At 34.9% G+C, this 23,396-nt stretch overlaps 1 protein-coding gene across 1 annotated transcript; it reads left to right on the plus strand.

The window, feature by feature from the left end:
- The first annotated feature begins 45 nt into the window (after positions 1–45).
- On the plus strand, positions 46–14,974 carry BckdhB (Branched chain keto acid dehydrogenase E1 subunit beta). The gene is made up of 8 exons (XM_069117434.1): positions 46–332; positions 1,031–1,108; positions 1,455–1,657; positions 1,786–1,941; positions 5,773–5,944; positions 6,932–7,077; positions 11,898–11,984; positions 14,426–14,974. Exons 1-8 carry the CDS (start codon positions 197–199, stop codon positions 14,564–14,566), a joined length of 1,119 nt encoding a protein of 372 aa, XP_068973535.1. The 5' UTR covers positions 46–196; the 3' UTR covers positions 14,567–14,974.
- The last annotated feature ends 8,422 nt before the right edge of the window (positions 14,975–23,396 follow it).

A 23,396-nucleotide genomic window follows, 5' to 3' on the forward strand; every position in this document is an offset into this window, starting at 1 on the left:
CGTCACGTGATATCTTTATATGTATGACACATAGTATCATTAGTATGTGAACCACTGAACAAGGCTATTTACGAAATTCAACATTCAAACGACTATGGGTGCTCGAGTTTTAAAATACGATATTGTATGTAAATAACGATAACATATTAAACCGAATACATTATCGCCACGCTGCGTGAGCCGTCATTTCGTTGCAATGATACTTAGTAAACTGTCTACGCGTTTAAACGCGTCTCTAATTCTCAATTTCACGCAAAGATCATCTATGTTACGCGACCATGTCAGGTGGATACAATTCACGTATTATACCGACAAAACCATCATCGTTCCTGGTGAGTAAATACGATTGATTTTAATTGTGATTCTTGACCACCAGTCGATTAACTCCTAAACGTGCAACTTTTTTCGATCCAATCAGTTAAAGACGCGCAATTTTTTTTAGCGCAATTGTTTCTTAGCTATGTAATAATACATATTTTTTATCATTCTAATACTCTACATTACGTTTTTAATACAATAAGATGCAAAGTACAAGATCTAAGGGGGACAAGTTAGAGAGAACAAATGTTTTTATAAATACAAAAACGTGACTGTTTATCGCTAAATATGTTGATTTGTTAAAAAATGATTCGTTGACTATATCCGTGTCTCAATTTTTCATTAATCATTGAGTGTAAATATATTTTTGTCAATCGTTGAATGAATATATTTTTGTGACATTTTCAGAAAGATATATTATTGTAATTTTTGAAAAAAAATTGATTTGTGTAGGTAAAAAGATGAAAATACACGTCTGTGTAATGCTTTTATGTCAGCAATTGAATCGCTAATTTATTACTAATTACAGTAGTTGTGCATTAAATTACATTTGCCGTTTCCTGGTAAGAATGATGAGACAAATAAGTAGACACGAGAGAATATTTCAGTATTACGTATAAATGAAGAACTTGAATTATGAATGGCAATAAGAAAAACAGTAAAGTTGTAATGGCATGCGTAACTATATAATTTTAAAAGAATTACGTTCTAGGTGAAACTGAAAAAATGAATATGTATCAAGCGATAAACCATGGACTTCGAATAGCATTGAAGAATGACCCTGATGCAGGTAATGAAATTTCAAAAATTTTCTCTCCCTCTTTTATTGAACACTCAATGAAATTACTAGAAGAAGCGTGCACTATAAATAATCCTAGTCACTACTTACTAGTTGCTATTAATTGATTTAAAAAATTACTAGTACTGTGTGAAGATAGAATATTAATTTTCAGAAAGACAAATTAATTTCTGTATCAGTTTTTTAAGTTGATAAGGTTCTAGTTATAATATGTAAATTACTATAGATCTGTTATCCAATATTAATATCAGTATAAATATTGTTATATACTATATTTACCCTCATTTACGTGCAAACATTTTATCAATGAAGAACACTGATAATTTTCCTGACTTAGTGATCTTCGGTGAAGATGTCGCATTCGGAGGAGTATTTCGCTGTACGATGAATTTACAAAAGGAATTCGGCAATGATCGAGTTTTTAACACGCCACTTTGCGAGCAAGGAATCGCTGGCTTTGGAATTGGTTTAGCCACCGTTGGTGTGACAGCGATCGCAGAAATTCAATTTGCTGATTACATATTTCCCGCCTTCGACCAGGTATCAACATTGTCAAAAATTTCGATCGCTAATTTTCACAAGCTAAAAACCGCTTTTCTAAAGAAAAGAGTCCTATCATCGAAATGCTTAAACATTTTAGTTTGTAATATAAATTATTCTATCTGTAGTTGGTAAACGAAGCAGCAAAATTTAGATACCGAAGTGGAGCAGAATTCGATTGTGGTAAATTGACAGTTCGGACACCATGTGGCGCTGTCGGTCATGGAGGACTCTACCATTCCCAGAGTCCAGAAGCTTATTTCTCTCATACACCAGGATTGAAGGTACAATTTGTTAGTATTAAATATATTGAATTAAAATATAATATAAATATTATGAAACATGCCTTTTTCTATTACTATCGGGTGTATTAAGCTATGGTTACAATGGATGCATTTTCTGACGAACGAATGTTCCGAAAAATAGACGAGAAAAATAACTTGATATTTTCTACTATTTTATTGTACTCTATGTAATATACCATATTATACTGTTCTGTATGAAGAATATACTGAGGTGGTTATAACGTGTAGGCATATTTAATGAAGTAACGAATAGATGAATTTGTAATAGTCAGATGTATTATGGTACTATACCAATCGAAGAAAGAATAGGGAGCGTGTTCATACATTTATATCAACGGACGTTACTATAAAAAGTTAACCTTCTTGTGTAACTCTAGTTAAAAATTACATGAAACAGCAATAACAATCTAGACCTCGTAACCCAAAACAACATTAATATTCAAAGGCACAATAATAAGAGTCTCATCCAGTTTTGAATTTTCCGTTTCAACTTGAAACTTTTTCTACGGCCATGGGCCGCTACAGTACAAACTGTTATTCTGAAGAATGAAACATCTGAAAAACGATGCAGGTATTCTCATAAGAATTCATACATTTAATTGTTCTGATGTATCCGCCAGAACATTAGTTTATCAGAAGACATATCCATAGTAGCTGTAATCTGATTTATCACGACTATAGCAAGGAAAAACATATTTTATGATATCTACTATATTTTAATTCATTTATGCAACATTAATATATTCATATAACTTTATGAAGATTTATGAATATGATACCACAGACACTTACTTAATAATAAAATTTCTATGAAATTCGAATGATTATTAAGCAAATACGAAGAAACATTCAGTAATGAAAAGGTATTTGAAGGCGCGACAAAAGCATTGTACCATAAGCATGATCTCTAATGGCGCGTAAATGTTGGGCTATAGAATATTAGATACAAATTCTTATCTTGTAGTTGATAATTTGATTGGATTCAGGTATACGTTGTTTCTTAGCACACAGATGAAGCACTTGAAACACAATATTCCACTAACACACTTAAAAATTTAATCAAAATCACATAAAATCGCGACGAACTATGCAACATTTTCCGACCAAAAATTCCGCGCGTAACATCATTGCTACGAGGTTCACACGAATTAAAAGAAGGAGGTCGGCGCTGATTGGTTAAAAATGTTGTCAACTTAATGGTGGTAAATTTGATTACAGAGAACGAATTAATAGTTCATAATTTACTAACTATTATAGTTTTATTGTATATTTGTGTTCCAAAGAATTGAGCATAACAAAATGTAATAAGTTATAGAATACTTCAAATCATATTATTCTTATATCGAATTATATTAAATTACATAATAGTTTTCAATATGTAAATATACATATACATTACAATGTCATATGCACCAAATAGAATGTAAATTTGTGATTTCACATATGCCTGTATTGTAATAAATCATTACATTCATATCACTTTCGATGTTAACGCAGGTTAAATCTCAGACAAGGTATAAAACAGAGCTGAATATTGACGTCATAATGATGGTAAAAGGAAGGTAGAATTTAATTAATATTAACACAAATATCATAGGCACATAAAAAATTCTATATTTCGTCTGCAATAATTATTCATATATCCATAGCCATAACAATTCCAGCAACTATTAACATTATCACTGCTGAGTTAGTGCCAAAGTTCTTTAGCTTTTATTGATAAAAAAGCTCTTTATGCCCCGTAGATTAAAAGTTCTTCAGCTCACGTCGATAACGAATACTTTCCTCATTCTTAGACAGATGTCTCTGTCAGATACAATCGTCCATCGAAATTATTGATCCATTGAAAACAATAGATCAATGATACAGAGAGAAACTAGCCACTTTATCTCAACAATCATCCTGGCAATAACTTCTTTTCTTTTTTATTAAAACGCTTCTCATTTAATTCGCAACTAAATAATTTGTAAATTTAATCGCCGGCTATTCATCGCGTTCAGATTGAAACGGTCACGGAACAAATTGGTGACGAATGAATAGAAACGTTATAAAAAGTTGAAGAGCATCCAGAATGGATTTCTATGCTCAAGGATATATACGAGATCCTTCGTTGTCGAGTTCACTTCTATTCTATAGCTATTGACTCTTAACTTTCTGCAAAAGATTCTATGAATATTGCACGACGCACGTATCTACGTATGCATGAGGAAAGTTTTCCTCGTACACTAACGTGTCACTACCGACACTATACATCTCGATTACATGAACAGCAGTGCGCAACATCGCGTCGACATTTCCTGAAGCTGAGAGATCGCACGCTCTTCGTCGCGCGCTTTGACATAGTACACCAACCGTGGAAACAAACCTGCAACGTAATAAAACGTATGTTGCTAGCATATAGTATTAAATCGTTTGGGTAGTTCAGAGCGAAATTAAAAAAATGTTTAACATTCTGTTAAATAACGTATATATTGCTTTTCCCAGTGGTTCTTTTTTGAGAAACTTCTTATTTTTTCCAGCATAAAATTCCTTCGAGTAGCTTTTACTTGAAATTCTTCAAATCCGTAATTAATAATTTAAAGAATCATATTATAATACCTGGAATAAATATACGTATAATGAATGGGAATGGATAATTAATTCTTCCTTAATTCCTTTTAATATACAATTATCCATGTATGCAATTTTATTCGATTATTTTGTAGACTATGAATTGTTAAAGATGCTACGAATTTTTCAAACAAACAAATACATTCTATCGCTCACCTGTTTTAAACAGTATTTTCGTCGAACTTTGAATTTCATTAACCAAAGTGCACGTTACTTTGTATTTCTCCTGAGTCAAGCGACATTACTCTGCATTCTCCTGTTATTTTTGTTGAGTTATTGAAGAGAAACATTTGATAGAGTATATTTTATTTACGGAAGATAGATTACTTTTCAAAAAGTTTAAAGGAGAGATAGAAAATTGTTTTCTTGATAGTATGGAAATATTTTGATATATGTATTTTGGATGGAAATTTATATAAATGGAGTTTGGCTTGGTTTCAATTATTTGGAGAAAAAAGCTTTGTATTTTAATGCGTATTTGATTTAACGCAATGGAAGGGACAGTTTGATGGACATTTCCAAGGAAAACGGATTGTACCCTATCACACAATCATTCAATTCCTTCACTTTAGACCTTCAAAGTTCCTTACGTTCATTTACGAAGTGAAGGTTAAATTATTGCGTATCTTTAAACAAAACTACGGAAGTAATACTGAGATCCTGGTGCATCCTCGCAGTAGATCGAAAGAACTTTAAAGAAGAAAATAACAATTTTATAGGAACACCAGTACAAATTATAACTGAGGGTACTATCGTCGAACACGAAGTACTTCGGCACTTTCATGTTTTATATCTAAAATTTTTCAATTTTCCAGTTGTCCAATTTTCAAATCCCAGAGCCTAAATTTCCAATTTCCCAGTCCTTGAACGTCAAACTTCGTGTTTCGAAATTCTAAAGTTTTCAAATTGCCAAATTGCCAGCTAAACGCGGTTAAAATCGATAACATATGGTACCCACCGTCCACAGCCTTTCCATATAAACCTCAAGGCCGTTCTGCACACCGAAAAAACACACCAAACTCACCTTACATCATCCGAAAGAATCAAATCGCAATTTCCACCTACACATCGTTCTCGGCATCTAGAGACCGTCGAACAGGATAAGGTCGCTCTTCTCCGAATTCCAGGACGTAATCAGCGATTGCGTGTGCACGACCGGTACACGGAGAGAAATGAAATGTAACCGAACGTCCTTTTCAGATCGTTATGCCCCGCGGAGCGAAACAGGCGAAAGGTCTTTTGTTGAGCTGCATAGAGGAACCGGATCCCTGCATCATGTTCGAGCCGAAAATATTGTACCGTACTGCGATCGACGATGTGCCGACAGCTCATTACAAGATAGAGATCGGCAAGGCTGAGGTTGTGAGAGAAGGTAAGCGTTACAGGAAGGAGCAACGAGTCTTCTCTGGACAAGTTTCACTTTGAGACTGCGTAACAATGCCATGGATCACGTTTGATCATTCCTCGCGCGCAATGTAAATCGCTATTTCTTTTTCGTACATTCGTACGATCGATGGACGATCGAATCAAGATCGTGATGAAACTTTCACGAGTTTGCGGACAGGGAATTTATGGCGTCGTTATGCTATATCGTCGACGATTAATTGACCGGATAAATAATTCGTTACACGCTCGTGAACTGCTAATTCGGCGCGAATGATCGATAATGAACGGTTATTGGTTTGTATACAATGTGTTGGTCACAAGCGAGAAGTTTTTTAACGGGCAATTGTTCGGCCATGAATTACTCAAACGAACTAAGAATTTTCTGAAAGCTTTGAATTTATGAATAAGTTTATTTTGAGTGATTTTTGAGAACACGTTGTTAGTTCCATTTCTTGATCTTCTCGAGAGTCGAGCGCGTTGATTCATTTTTGGAAATAATTATTGTGCGTTCGTCTCTGTATGATATATATCGATTTACTAAAATATTGGTTGGTGAATTATTGTAGAAAAGGGCTTCGCTGATTACAAACTGAACGTCTCTTCTTGCTCTTGTGTTTTCTAATGATTTTACTATGAACCTATTACTTCATTCGCATCACTTTGTAACCCGTTATAAGATTAAAAATTTCCAGCACAAAAGTTGCATAAAATAAAATTTACTACGGTATACAGGTTGATAAAGTTTTATAGAATAAAACGATCTCTGGCACCCCGTATAATATTCATCGATCGCGACCGTCCTTTCATTATTCGATCGATGGAGTGGCACACGCGATGACCGGTCTCCTGAAACAGGATACCGGCGACACTGGTGTACGTACTGACTCTTATAGAGAGGACGCGGCGGGCAATTGCGAGAGGCGTAAGGTGAAACGAGGCAAGCGGCGTTACAGGTGTGTGGATTTGCACGTAGGTGACGCGGTGACACTCGTGGGCTGGGGTACTCAGGTGCACGTACTGTTGGAGGTGGCCGATCTTGTCCAAGAGGAGCTCGGGGCGTCCTGCGAGGTGATAGACCTCGTTTCTATCCTGCCTTGGGACACGGAACTCGTTTGCAAGGTAATTTCGTCATTATAATTCGCTACGTTTTCTTTTCTATTCCTTTTTTTCTTTTCTTGCATCTTTTTCTTTTCTACCGCGTTTAACGCAACCGGATCGTTTGCATGCGTTACGTTTAAATGTGAGACTGTTACGTTTGCGCGGCTATTACGTGGGTTCGTGTCCTTCGTTGATATAAGAGAGAGAAAGAGAGAGAGAGAGAGAGGGAGATACGCGGTATTTTAATCGTACGATTCGTTCGTGGAAAGCAGTTACACTTGGGCAACTTGTGCAGGAGGGTTTGCGTTTCAGGACCTTTTAAATCGTTCCGTTTTTTAACGAATAATTTTTTTTGGCGGAACTGGCGGAGGAAGGTTCGTGTTTTAAAAAAATTGTTTCTCCTCTGTTGGATAATGTGGTAGAAATAGATTGTATAGCATCAATGATACAGGAATTAAACGAGGTTAAGGATGAAAATGACACGTCGAGCGAATCGTACATTTGTACCACTTCAACGATTATCAACGAACAGTAATCGGAATTTACTTTATGCAACAATAAATTGCGAATGTTTATGCAAATTCGGATCTTTATGAATACAGTTAAAGGAATGCAACTTGCATGAAAGTTTTATGTATTCTAGCATATTATGTGTATTCTACGTGCTATTATGTATGTATAAATTTCCCATAAAAGAATAAACCTGCACAGTCTACAAAAGGTGAATATTCATAGAAGCGAAGAATAATAATTAAACAGGTAAAGAAATAAAGAAATCAACGTACCAAGGTGCAAACGAGGAACATTTATCTTTCGAGAGAAACCAGAAACGATTCATTGTATCCCAAAGCTATTACAGAATTTTATTGTCAGATATTATGCTTGTAGAAAACATATTTTTTGTTCCCTCGATATTAGCATACAGTAATTATACATCGAAATATTATTTCGATTAATTTTTTTTAACCGTTTCCTTTTAATCCGAAGATACCTAACTACAAATGGTGACTTTCTTTTCAATTAGGAAACGAAAGATCTCGATTTCAAGACGAATCTTTCGAAATCGGTCGAAAAAAGTTACCGTTGCTTTCTTTCTTGTGGAACGTTACGAAATAATTGCGAAATGTAGATATACGCGTTCACGTCCATTTTTATTTGCGAAATCGGTACCGCCGCGAATAATCCAACGCGATCGTCGCTGTTTTAGCGCCTCTCTCCTTCGATTACCGGCTCATTAAGCCTCTCCTCTACAGCCTCTCTCCGCCTATCGAAAATTCAACGCGAGTTCACTGCGCTCTTGCATAATTCCACGAATATTGTTAGCGAAACTTTACGAGCGAGTTACAAATTATTTGTACCGATTAAATTTCTTGCATAGTAATAAATTTGGTAATAAAAGAAGCAATAAATTCTGATAAATTCTACAAAAAAAGAATTGGTTGGCATTGCTTTATTCGACTCGTAACATTGTAAAATCCTAGAAATTCTTTATGTCGCAGCAATTTATAACCTGTACATTGTTTGTTCGTTTAGCTGTTAATTTATTAATTAATAAATACGCTTGTCTTTCGACTTTACGATGTCTTCTGGTTTATATTATACAAAAATGCACATAAACGATAATAGTAATAACCAAGAATAATAATAACTAATTCATTGATATTATCAGTTAATGAATTCCATAATTTCACAAAGAGATGCAGATATAATATTATTTAATAATACTATTAGGTTGTCCGAAAAGTTTCTTTTATTTCATAAGATGATAATAGATAAACAACAATTTCTGTTTTATATTATTTTATTGAATTAGGTATGATATATTTCGTTATATTTCTATTATTATGCTCGTGCATAATTCAATAAACCAATATAAAACAAAAAACATTGTGCGTCTATTATTTCCTTTTAAAACGAAACAAACTTTTCGGACAACCTAATACAATTAGAAACCTTCCTGTATTGCATCGTTTGTATTAATCAACTGCCAAATGTTTGCCAAGATTATAGCTTTATTTATTATTAATATCTAAAACGTTCGAATCGTTTGCTTGAAACAAAATACACTTGAAGTATTTACTTGTCTATTTAACTTGCAAATATTGAATATCCCCGTCGTCACGCTGATTGAAATTTTCAAACAAAGACAATATTCATTCACACAAATTATTCGGTATCGTTGTTGTTATCAACCGAATCTCAAATAAAATTCATCGAACGTTTACTTACTCATTTAACATCGAAACGTTAAACGTCGCGTTGTCACGTTGATTCGAATACACGAACGAGAAGGCAACATTCACTCGTCCGAATTACGGCACACCGCAGTACGGAACGACGCTAATATCGCGCTGATTTATGCTAATCGATCTTTAGTTTAATGATATGCCGATTGTACGGTATGCACCGGCCGCTTACGTGTGACAGTATTATACACAGTAACTCGCACGTGAACCAGCCCGCTGCGTGCTAGGTGGCGAGCGCAATTGTAAACCCGTTTCGCGTAATTTCGATACGTCGATGTCGTTGATATTTGTCGCGAGATTCCCCTGCGATAAAGTCAAAGAGGGAAGTTATCGTACTTTCTCGTTATTCGTTAACTTTTAAATTCGAGATTTCGAATTTTTCGATCTTCAGATCGAAAGCTTCTCTATCTTTGGATTCTCGAGCTTCAAACTTTCGAATTCCTTTTCAAATTTCGAATTTTTCGATCCTCGAGTTTCAAACTTTCAATTTCGAATTCTCCGATTTCCAAATCTTTAATTCTAAATTCCTTGATACTTAAACTTGTGATTTTAGATCCTCCGTTAAATTTCGAATCATAGAGTTTTTCTACCGCCGAATATCAAATTCCGAAATTTCCAATTTTCCAAATTATCGAACTTCAGTCTTGAAGATCTTTTCCAAACTTTCAAATTTCAATTACCAAATTGACAGCTAAACGCAGTTCGAAACCTAAAACGTGGGATCGGTGGCCACATAAAACAAAGCAGCCATTGTTCACATGCTTTCATATGTTCATCAAGGCCATTCGAACAGGATATTTGTCGCGAGATTCCCTTATTAGCGGATAAAATCCACTCAGAGCATAAAAGGCATCGTATGGTTTCTGAAAGCCATGATTTTAACAGGCGGTAGAATGTAAAGAAGCCTGATCGTGAAAAATACTGAACGATAAGGGGTTAGAGTGGTTATATGGAAATTTAGTTTTTGTTTATTTAAACGAGTTTAAGAAGCTTAAGAAGATCGTGAGAAATGGAAATGATAATGGTTGGAGTGGCTATATAGAAATTTAGTTTCTGTTTATTTAAACAAGTTCTAAGAGGGAGAGAGAGAGAGAGAGAGAGAGAAAGAGGGAGAGAGAGGATTCATAAAGATTGGATAATGTATCTTGGATAGAATGTAACTTTCTTGCAGCGAACCAGCTCCGCTGGTGGCATTAGCCCATATCGGCAAGAAAAGGTCCACAAGAGTTAAGACTGTACTTCTTGTACCTTAACGAACCGATTAAAACACGATGTAATTTATTCTGCTCGCCACCCTTGTAATTACATGCTCAGGGATAATATACTGGTTTTAGAAGTTTGACGAAGTATGCTAAAACACCAAATTTTGTTTTTACAAGAATTTCTTTGCGCGATTTCGATTCAGTACTAATGAAAAGTTAACAGAAACACGTTCAATTTTCTTTTCACGTATAATACATAGTTTGATCTAACGTGGTACGAACGTCTTCTTAATGTAGTTATTTGCATCCGAAGCTATCATTAGTGTAGATATATTTTTCTTAGGATCTAAGGGCTCCAGGCTCTGTCCGTGTATAAGTTATTGCTACTTCGATCAATATGGGACGGTGCGTAAATCATCCACGAATTGATTTGGGAAACGGCTTGTTCTACCAAACGAATTACCCTCCGTGACACGTAATAGCGTGGATGATTGTGGGTGGTCATGGTTGGTCTATATTCGACATTACGGATCGAACCATCCGTTGCAATCACTATGAATGTCTAATTGCTGATTTCATAATTGGACGTTTCTATAATACCAGCGAAGATGTGTGGAAAGGGATCGAGTTGCTCGAGTAAGTGATGAGATTATCCTTCGACGAAATAACAAGCTGTGTTAGGAGAGACATTGATGTTCGTGCTTACGGTTCGGGATATAAGCGGGTTAGTTCAATTATGTATGCTATCGAGGGATTGTGAATGGGACTGTGGAAATTGCTTGACATTATCTTCTGTGCAAGGGTTGATATCGTAATGTATTACGAAAATTACATATATAATCGTAGGAACTCAGTAATTGCATCGAATTCCTCAAAATAAGAAATATTTCGATATGAGCCATTCGGAAGTTGTCGATTTTAAAGCTATAATATATGGTTAGTGGTTAATTTTATAAAAATCAAACAATTTATCTCTATAAACATGATCAATTGGTCTTCTATGTATCTTACATTGTCTCTTACAGATTATTCATTTTCTCTTGATAATGATTAATGGTATTATTAAGGTATCAAACCTCTACAAACTGCCTAATATCCCTATGCACGTACGTGTAATAAATAAGGGAACTGTGAAACCTTAATATATCCTGTTGCCTTGTATTTTATCTTACTCAGAAATGGAATAATATAATTTTGATATTTTGGTATTAGCGTGTATATATTAGAATATCAGAACACTAATTTCTCATTACTCTAATATATTGTTGAATTATTTCTGAATGTAATTACCTGAATGTTACAATCGTGCGAAATTATTTCGAAAGATTAATACCAGACAATCTGTGATTTACACGCGATCGTTTTACTTTAATAATGATACACAATGTTACAGTCGGTGAAGAAGACTGGCCGCGTGGTAATCGCCCATGAAGCGCCGCTAACGAGTGGCTTCGGAGCAGAAATAGTTTCAGTCGTTCAGGTAAGTAAATGTTTCCTCGAAAATGGTATGACATAACAGCGTAAGCGAAATTGAAACTCTGATTACCACATTTCAACTTAAATCTCGTTCAACTGTGACGAAGAGAGATTACACTAAGGAAGAATCAAAAGTATTTGAACGTAAACTGCCAATCTGTTGATCGTTTCGTAAGTTCCATTTACCACGTATGCTGTGTCTATTATCTTAATTGGTATTTCATTCTTACCAGGCACAGATTTCAAGAAGATTCAGAGTGTCGTGAAAATTTGTGTCATTGTACACTATGAAGTGTATGTATTCCATAAAATGAAAATTAGAACGATAATGACAACTGAAAATATTAATTCGATTTATCCGCAAGCTCTATGTTTTCAAACACGACAAACGATCGTCTTCTTGCATGAAAATTTCTATAAAAGTGTGGAGCATTTTTTCGAACGAAGAAATATTAAATAAATCTAGAAATTGAATAGAAAGTGAGATACGTGATATTGAACTTTTATACTTTAAAAGGTTAATAAACTCATAAATTAATATAGCTGACTTTTAAAAGCGAAAGACTAGGAATAGATATACAAACGGAACAAAACTAAAAGTCAGATTTATGAGATATGCGTTGATAAACGAGGAGGAAATTTCTATTAAAAAATGTTGGTTAAACTCTAAATCGTAGATATATGTGTGAGTTTGCGATGCGCAAGTTAATTTCCAAATGGAACAATCGATACAAAACGGAAAAGACTACGTTGACGATTGAGCTCATAATGGCTCAATAAAAATATTAACGATTCAACTCAAAATGTTAAAGTTTAGTAGAAATCGGCAAACCTTATAAAACGATCTAATAGATCGATTTAAATATTATGCACGTATAAGGAAGTTGGAGCAAATATCAGAGCAATTAAGCCATGTTAAGCGAAATAACTGCACGTAATTCCAATCGAACGGTCGTATAGGCACAGTTGATAGATAAACGGAATTTTATTGTAGTTACGAAATTATTTACACGTAGCGCGTGCACGGTGCCAAAATCCATTAGATGCATGTTCAATGCATTGTTGGAATGTGGCAGGATATCATTACGCGTATTTTCTGTTACGTCATGCGCACACTTCGTGACGGTTCGATACGCTTCAGCTTGCTCAGATGTACAAACCTCGGCTGCCTTGCAAAACTCCTATACCTAGCGCTAAATTAGCAAATGGATAGTTCGATCGTTTGTAATTTAAACATTCGCCTAATAATACGATCATGTCTGTCGTTCGACGTGACAAAACTGAGAAATATACTCATAACTGTCATTAATCTAAATACCTTCGTAAAACTGTTCTCATTCGGTTAATTAAGTTCACAAATTGTTCCTTTTACAGGCTTCATTTGTATTAGACTGATGCGTACGAAATGTCGTTTCTTAAAAATAAAAGTTTAACCGTACGTAGTTTCCGGAATATATGCAATCAGTATAATTTTTACGTAATTCAATGCACTTCTCCGATGAATTCATTCTTTCAGATTTATGTGAATTATCAGTTCTATAATTCAATAATTTTTTTAATAGAGATATTGTGGCTGCTTTTAAAATAATGTGCACATTAGAAAAATTGTTTAGACGAAGCGTGGGAGATGTTTAAGTCTTCCTAAATACTAAAATTTGTTTTTCATTCACTAATAGCGATTTCCTCTTGTAGACCTTTCATTAGAAATTTTTTTATGACTGTTTACTTAAAATTCTTGCATTCCTTGAAGTATATAGTAATTCCAAATTTTCCACCAACAATATTCTCCAGAAATACAATCTACAACAATTGGAAACATCGATTAGCTATGCTATACATTTATTACATATTGCTAACTTAAATGTTAATAAATATTAGTAATTTAACAAATTTATTAAATTCATACTTCCCTATCATTAGAACTAGCGATGACCAAAGTGTAAAACTTGTGTCAAAGAAATTGGAGTGACAGCCGTATAGGAAATTATACAGGGTGGCTGGTAACTGGTGGTACAAGCTGAAAGGAGGTGATTCTACGCGAAAAAAGAAGTCGAAAATATAGAATAAAAATTTTTCGTTTGAGGCTTTGTTTTCGAGAAAATCGACTTTAAATTTTCGCTCGGTACGCGTGCACTTTATCACGTCTCGTTATAACGGATCTCACTGTAGATCGTTGTCTCGATGGAAAAATTAAAAAAAAATTAAAAAAAATTTTTATTCTATATTTTCGACTTCTTTTTTCGCATAGAATCACCCCCTTTCCGTTTGTACCACCAGTTACCAACCACCCTGTATAATTTCACAGAAGGAAAACAAAATTTAATCCATGTACTTTACCAAAAACCCTAATGCAATATAATGGATTAATAATCTATAAAATTTCGAAGGCAAATTATGGTTAAATGAGAATATAAAAGAGGAGTAAAAAGAACATTTTCAATGCAGGAAGAGTGTTTTCTACATTTGGAAGCTCCGATACAAAGGGTCACAGGCTGGGATTGTCCATTTCCGCACGTTTTCGAACCATTTTATCTACCAGACAAGTGGCGGTGCTTCGCGGCAGTCAGAAAGATCCTGAAGTACTGAAGAACCAGGGCTATTCTACTTAAGAACTTGTCGCAGTAGAAGACGCCAGAAACCTGTTGCCTCTGCGGACATTACCCCGCCACAACAACACGCATGAGTATCGATTTTTGGTCTTTTTCCGCCTGCTTAAAAAACAGTCCAAAGAATTTCTGTTTCATCATTCTTAATAGGATGATTCGATCGATATACGTAGTTGGTTTTAATTAACCGGTCTGTCAGCTGTTGTTTGATTATCAATGATGTGAAACTTGATTGAAAAGAGGGGCAATATCAAGATCGGGTTACGTTGTTTATTGTGTAATGTACATTTTGACGATAACATTTCAAAAGACAAATAACACGATATCATTTGCGTTATAAACTTGCGTTATATTATTGTATAAAAAATAAAGGATAATTTTTTCGACATTGTTTTTAATTGTATGTAAGAACGATGACGTAGCATGTCAAATTTGTAGAATTCATAGCATGTCGAATTTATTTGTAGATCTTCTTTGTCATTAAATCAAAATAGAATATCAAAATCGTAAGAACAAATACAATATGATGTATAAATAAAACATGACATTAAATAAGAAATCACAAAGATAAGAGTACAGTACAAGGAAAATTACTCAATACCGCATAAATAGCATTGTTTAAGATTGCTATCTTTGCAAAGCTTCGACTGCCTTTCATTGACTATTTTCTAGTCTTCGTTTCGACCAACGTCCTACTTAAAAAAAAAAAGAAGAAAAAAGAAACACTTGGAAATATAGAATATATGCAACACAAACACTAGTACCTTGTCTGTATTTTTACTACAAACAATGATTTATTACCGGAGGTATTTTAAGAACATGAGCAAATACTTTTTATAATCAGTATGCACAATCGTTCCTCGTGCATAAATTTAAAAATATTAATAAATTAAAAATTCCAGCATACACGAACTTACATAATAGATACGTACATACAGAAGCACCCAGAAACAAAACTACCAAATATTAGCCAACAACATCGTAATATTCGTCTACCTCCCAACAAACAGATTCAAACCAGCCAACCATAGTATCATACGATATATATCAGGACGAGTTCAATCTTCTTGTCTAACCAAACGTGAAACCTCTCAGTCCATCCGGAAGACGTTCTACGAGTCGCGTCGAATTCTTGTTTAGACCCGTTCCTCGGTTTCTTTAACGGGGAAGTTGAAAGGAGCTGCGGGTGCAGCTTTGATTGTTCGGTTGGACGTCGTTTAACCTGTCCCTGGCCCAATTCGACGTGGACAGGCGCGTGAATATTCTTCTGTTCGAGCTGAACCTGCCGTCGAAAGATGATACACTGAACACATGGTGACCGGTGGTGGCGACAACGATGGCGGCGGTGGCGTGGCACCAAGGAGTCCCGTCGAATCGATATTCGCAATTAGAACGGACGTGCCTACTCGTTTTTACAGAATATCTGGGTCAAGTCTGTCTTTAGCTGTAAAATCGAGCGCCTGATCGGTGTGTGGACCATGCGTGGCAACGTAATATCTTAATCAAGGCTTCTGTCTCAGGTGTTACACTGGTCGACGAGTATCCTTGGAGAAGGCGAAACCGGGCGAAGTCGATAGAATCGAGCGATTTTGCGACCTCAATCTAGGGAAAGAGGGAGAAAGAGAGCGTCGCTACGATTGCCGGTCGACGCTTCGTAAATGTTCTCCTTGTTGACAGCATAACGGGCGTAATTTATGCGTAAATAATTTATGGAACACACCGCCAACTGCGAACAGGAGTTGCTCGGCTTCTACACGGGTTTGTTGCTAAACTCTCGCTTCGTCAAGTTTTTGGATGATAGGTTTATGTTTATAGATGTTTCAGTTTCGACTAGTGGGTAATCTAGCGTTAGGTATTTTTACTGCCCTTAATACCTCCGTGATTGATCATTTTGATTTAGGTCAGAAGATGATTGCTATGATTTAGCGTTAGCTATTAACATTACATTTGATATTCACTGTTCTTAATACTTTTGCAATTAATTATGTATCTTTATATTCGTAGCTTATATATTTGAAAAGCGTAAACTAGCAGACGCTCATTTTATATTTACAATAAATATTGAAGAGAGTACGAGCCATATGCATGAGCCATTCAGAAGCTACAGTGATTGACTTCATAAAATAGAGAACTAAGGTTCGAGGAAAGAAAACTGAAGTTCAAAGAACTAAAAGTGAAGTTCAAATTGGAACTAAACTTTGTTACAAACACAACCTTTGTTGGATCGAAACCATAATCCATACCACGAGCGTACCTTCACGTTACAAGGGTTAATCGTAGGAAATATGCAATACTAAATTACTTAGTCGAGTTTTAAATTGCCGCTGGTAAAACTTCTTCAGAAAAAATTATTATGCATCATACAGTGACTATAAGAAGTAAAAGGAAATTTCCTATTATTTAGTTAATTCTTTCGTATAATTGCAAAAATTGGATTCTATGCAAATGAAAGGTAGAACCTTAGAAAATAACGATTCACTGGAAAATAAGGGTATATGTGATGCTTGTTTTTACCTACCGTATATACTATCAAATTTTACGATATTAGCCAACGCAACAATATCGACATCAGCTTTAACCACTCTAACGATCGTTAACAATTATCGTTCTTACAATAAAAATCGATCAACTGTAATAAAGCAAAAGAACGATGTAATCGCTATAATACTTGAAGCGTCGATACTTAAACGCGAGTTTCCGGATGAAGCGGAGTGTTGAAGAGGATCGCCGAGGTCGAACCCGGACGAAATCGAGGCAAGAAAGAAAATAGCGATCAGCCGAAGGAAGTGTGCGGCGCGCAATGTGCACTCGCACCGTATTTTGTAATTTGAAAGGGAAACCACATTCTTTCACTGTGTATTATGATACGTGAAAGTTGGCAACGGTGCACACCGGCGCAACCATACGGCCGGTAGAAACAGAAAGGCAAAGAGAAAGAAGGGAGGAAAGACGGGGCGGCGAGGGAGAGACGAAGAGAGACAGGTGAACCGTGTCGAAGTAGGAGAACAACGAGGAGAGAATCGAGAGAACACAGATATATATATATATTTATACAGATAGAGACAGAGAGGAGGGAAAGAGAGAGAGAGAGAGAGCCATTTACCACGGAGGCATAGACTATATCGAAGGTCGACGAGTTGCCTTTTTATTAGTCGATTTTTGCGGGAATAGAGCAACGGCTCGTGCACGCTAACATATGGCGCCGATGCGTTCACATGCATTGAAAGTTGATGGATTCCCGATCACGTCAACGCGACCTTCACGATGAATCGATGCCGCTGCGAAAGTGTGAATCTTAGACAAAAATCTTGATAACCGAAATTATCTGATCTTAGGGGACTATCATCATTTTAAACGTGGAAACGACGATGTTGTCTTTCCCGAGTGTATTAAATGTTGCTTTAACGCACATTATAATATAGTTTCCCTCTGCTATAAAAGAAAAACATATAGAAATTCCATAATACGCTACACGATTTCATTGCAAACGCTAAATTTGGTAAAATTCCATATCTATGTATACATTGCGTCAAATATAAATTCTCTGTTACCATTATTTAGATACGTGAACAAGCATTTAAATTATAAGCTCGTAAGTTCTTCCTTTTAGTATCCAACCGGTAAACCCATCAACTCAACCATAATCTCGAAACAGGGAGAACTGCAGGAACTCGTTCCATTTGCTTCAACAGCGACTTATTGATTACGGTTGTTATCAAATTTACGGCCCTCGTTTATGTTATAATACTATACATATACATATATATGTGTGTGTATATCATTGCCTTTTTTGCCTTCCTTTATTTTTTTGTTTTTATAGTCGCTTCTATTTTTGGTAAAATTGTGCACGTGCGTAAGATATACGATCAGTCGTGCTGTGACCTCGTGATTCACGCGCGAGCAACGCCGATTAAATTAATTAATCGGAATCGCGGCCGGTCGAATCTCTCCGTGCGTATCAATGCCGAAAGAGCAATGTCTGGCTTGTTACCATTCGAGTGTCGCGTGCGTCGCGCTGATTTTTGTTACGCTGATTTACAACAGCCACGCGAAACGACGTTCCCATCGGACAACCCCGATCAATATTGTTTTCCGTGTCGGTTTGCAGCGATTTGACGCCCGTAAAAATTTCCATCGGCCCCACCGATCGATTGGTGACGTATTTACGACGCTTTCGAAACTTACAGCTGCGTTTTTATCTTATCGGAATATAATTTTGTTTGCCGTACGAGACTACGCGAACGAACTGAAGCTAATGCTTTAGAGAGCCTTTTTCTAGGGATGAAGCCTAGCGTGCACTAATGTTAAGTTGAAATTTCAGAGAGCTTCCTTGGGACAATAAATAATGGGAGTTTGATTTGATGATTTCCCTTAATTCCAGAAATAATTGACATTCTTCAACACTGTCTGTTGTTAATTGCATTTCTATTCGTTATGATGTTATGTTGCAGCAAGTATTTTTCATACGAAATCTATTTTTATACCGTAAAATTAGAATATTTTAGATAATGTATTAATATGTTACTGGGTTTAAGGATAGTTTCTGATTCTTGAAATAAAAAAAAAATCAAAATATCCTAATATTGGTTTTGTTTCTTCAGCATCATCAAGAATATTATTCAGTGTTTAATGAAAAGTAGGATTAACAATAAGTGGATAAAATTGGTTTGTTTTATCTCCTAAAATATTATCTTTCTGCTGTTGTCATTGCATTTGTGGAACGTAAATGTTTTTACACGAATTATTATAAGAATTATCTTTAGAATTTCGTGACTTTTTATTCGAGTCTCGTATCAAAATCGCTGTCACGCACGTGTGATAAAAACAATGTACGTGTAAAAAAGAAATATTCTATTGTTTTATCACAACACGTGTTCACACGAATATCAAATTTATTGCCTTGAAATTGATGATAAAAACTTACATATGTAAAAAGTGTATCACATATGTACTATGTTTATGAATAATAAAGATGATACGAAAGAAATCAAGGAAGCAGAATGATGCTTCGTAGTCAGACACAATAGAAGGCATTCCTGCTTTATGGATTCAGACGTCTTGTAATAAAGATTCTATTGTACAAAACTACTTTGATATTTATTTAGATCTTCTCAAAAGTCCGTGTTAAATAATTTGAAGTTGTCGTCTTTTTCTAGTAAGCTTGATCTTTGGATATTTAAGATGAGAAAAGAATGTAAAAGGAATCAGATATATGGAGAATTGAAGCGGACGGTATTGTATTATATAATATATATAACGTAATTAAAATGTTCTTTAGATTTATCTTCTCATCGCCGACTGCCATTTTCATCTTTTAGACGACTTTCTTACCAAACATCGTATTTCTCAATAGGAAAGTTACAGGTCTAGACTATTATATCTAAAATATATAAGCTATACTATCCTAAGAGAATATAATTTACATTTTTTCTTAATGAACAGAGGAATTAACATGTAATATCTAACAAGCAGTTATGTAACGACTCAAAACACGAAGCGATCCTAGTACGAATCACTTTAAAATCCATTCAGAGTAATTCTAAATATTACACCTACTAGTGCGTGTCCACAAATTATTTTTTATAGAATATATCTTTATCATAATATTATGTGTATCATTACAAATAGCTGAAAAGCTAAATAAACAAGGTTTAAACTATGGTCTATGTAATTGTATATCATTGTACATATTATGCACAATGTATAATTATTGTAACATATTTATGTAAAATTTGAGGTTGCAAAAATGCATGTAATAGACAAAAACATATAAAATATCCAAAGGAAAGTAACCGTTATAATTTCTAATAAATAAAACGAATCTGTATATAAGTTTCATTTCTTTAGTTCTGACCATGGAAACATAAATTAACATAAAATTCCGCGGTCTACTAATAATTAATTCCTCAGCAATATTCTAACTATAATACTTTAACTACGATACTGTACCTACAATATTTCCATCAAAACCATCAGAGTTACGACTTCTTCCACAAGCAAAACCATCAAAATTCTAGCGAGTAAGTGCATACGTAGAATAAAAAGATAAAAGAGAAACAGTCTCATAACGCTTTCATACACGGCGTACATTCGTGAACGAAACGGGATGCAATTTCCAGGCGCAAACGCGAGCGAAGCTTATTAACTGCGAGGCCGATACGCAATGCAGCGAAGGTGCAGTGGCATTTAACGTGTCTGTCCGCTTGGTTCAGCCGCGACGCGTGCAGGCGCGTGCAACAGCTGCGTTATCTACGGGAAAACGCGTTCGACGCGGTGGAAAAAGTTCCCGACAGGCTGAGAGAGTGCACAGTTTATTAATATGATAATGCACGGTAAGCCGATGAAATCGAAAAGAAATTGCGATCAACAAGATCGAGGCAAGGAACAGGTCCTTGAAGACTTCTCCGTCTTAACTCCAAGTAGAAATCCATTTTGAAATAACACGAAGCGACAGGGCGAGGAATTTGAATATCCACGTTGAACGACAAAATGTCAGATTTTTTATTCTTGGAAAGGAAAATTACGTCGTACCGTCTTCTCCTTGATTCATCATCCATAAACGTTAATCGGCGACATTAATCGACACTTGTACATACTTTCTATCTATAGTTTATGAGCGCCTCGAGGAAGTCAAGAGGGACACGCGTGGTTAAGAATGTCACTAGTCAATCACGTTCTTGGCGAAGCGCGATTCAGTATTGCATCATCGAAATGTTGAACGTTTCGAATCTCGACAAAGAGATTGTTCGTTGTCAAAATGAATTATGTATAGTAGTTTCATCTGTCAGTTCAAGAAAACGAGATTAGGTGTTTGTTCTATATGTAGAATCGAAGTATAAAAAACCACAGGAATTATGATAATTTGTAACAATATAATGTAGAATAACTTATTGCTTTCTGAGAAAAAGGGGTTCATAATCAAAGAAAATATTGTATAACTGACAAAATAAATGTCGAAATTATCTTTGAATAAAAATAAGGAAATTCCCTAGATATTGAATAATGACTTAATTAAACTGTATAGACTATATTTATATTAACGGTTGATTCACCTTTTGTAATTATTGTACTATCTTTTCTTTAAAAAAGGAAAACAAACAGAAGATATGAATTTTCGGTTATCGATCATTTGAATATATGTAATATTATACAGATGTACGTGTATGCATACAGATATAGGGATATATTGTAGTTCTGCTAATTAATATTCTTTGATTGATCATCTGAAGTGAATATTTACAAAGCCAGTAAATCCTTTCGATTTCACAGCTGATTTTAATGAAATTTCATATGTTCGAGTATAAGACTAAACAAAATCTTGAAATAATTTCTTTTTATCTTACGTTATACAATTTGAAGTAGGGAGTCATCAATATTTTGATTAACCGTTTTATGATATGTCCTATCTCTTTCAATATACCTTCTCCAGTGGTGTGATTCTTTTGAATCTTGTTTTGCCATTTAAATGTTCGTCGATAAAGAGATAAATATTCTGACAGCTTTTGCAGTGTGCAAAACTTCATTGAAATACAAAGTACAGACTTTTTATAGTCTGTATAAATGCTTTTTTAAATGCTGTTAATACAGAACATTCCATACCTCGAAGAAACTTTGCCAAACGGTAAACAAGATACGCAAGAAACTTCGTTTTTTGCGATAAATGTAAAAGGGAAACATGATTTTCCTTTATTACCGTAACAAATGACAATTCGCTTTCTTATATCGATAAGAAAGAAATTTAGATAAACAGAATCTCCAGAGTAATTACGTTATACGGTACTTTAAAGTAGTAACGATAAAGAAACATACATGACGCAAACGTCGTAAGATTTCTTATGTTTTATTAACAAGAGATAAAATAATTACTTCCGGCAGGTAAATTACATATTATACCACAGACTCATTATTAATATAGTAATATATATTAATTACGTTCTTCGAATAGTATTCTAGTTTCAATACCTGCTATCTCGATTTCTCAGATCGAAATGGTCTTTTTAAATCAAATTTATACATTGTCCGTCATGGTGGTTACCAATAATTGGCATTTCTTTTGCATTAATAGTGTAATGAATCACGCGATTGTCGTGATTACATTGGTAAAATTTAAAACGAAAATTCACTTATAGAAAAATACTATAGACAGGGATCATAAATATTTAATTAGTGCTAAACATAGATTGATTAAATGTTGTAACTTATTAACACAGTAAATAATTGGCTATTCTCTGTGAAACGTATGTTTATAAAAAACATACATTTCATAAACATAGATATATTGTAAATATACATTTCTTGTAACTTCTATGTGTATGTAAACATTTTGGACCTAACCATGTTAGTCGTGCGTGTTTTGTTACACTGTAAATAAAATTTCAAAACAGTTTCTACAGGCGCACATAATTTACTCAAAAAAGTGTCTATAAATATACAAATATTTTCATGAGCCACAATACTCACGATCAATTACTATATAATTCACATTACAACATACATTACCAAGATAAACGATACTTTGGTACTCTGAACAACGTGTTAAACATATTAAAATCAGAATACAATAAAAGCAATAAAAATCTTATAAAAATTTGTTAGAGTTAATTATTAATAGTACCTTAAAATGTTTCTAGAAGCTTCGAATACCTTAAACATTTCTAGGAACGCGAACGATACGTTTCTAAGATTTACCGTCAAGCCCCAGCGTGCAAAGCGGACGAAACTGCAGCGCTCTGGTTGCTCTGGACAGCCGTTTGCGCGTTCACCGGCCGTTCAAAGACGGGTTCGTCGAACGCACGCACTACTCGGCGATG

This window comes from Bombus flavifrons, chromosome 7 (genome assembly GCF_040668555.2).
Source record: "Bombus flavifrons isolate JBK064 chromosome 7, iyBomFlav1_principal, whole genome shotgun sequence".
NCBI lineage: Eukaryota > Metazoa > Arthropoda > Insecta > Hymenoptera > Apidae > Bombus > Bombus flavifrons.

Coding starts and splice junctions, on each gene's coding strand:
- BckdhB (XM_069117434.1), top strand. CDS start 197: ATGATACTTAGTAAACTGTCTACGCGTTTAAACGCGTCTCTAATTCTC. Junction 333..1,030: donor CAAAACCATCATCGTTCCTG/GTGAGTAAATAC, acceptor ATTACGTTCTAG/GTGAAACTGAAAAAATGAAT. Junction 7,078..11,897: donor ACACGGAACTCGTTTGCAAG/GTAATTTCGTCA, acceptor ACAATGTTACAG/TCGGTGAAGAAGACTGGCCG.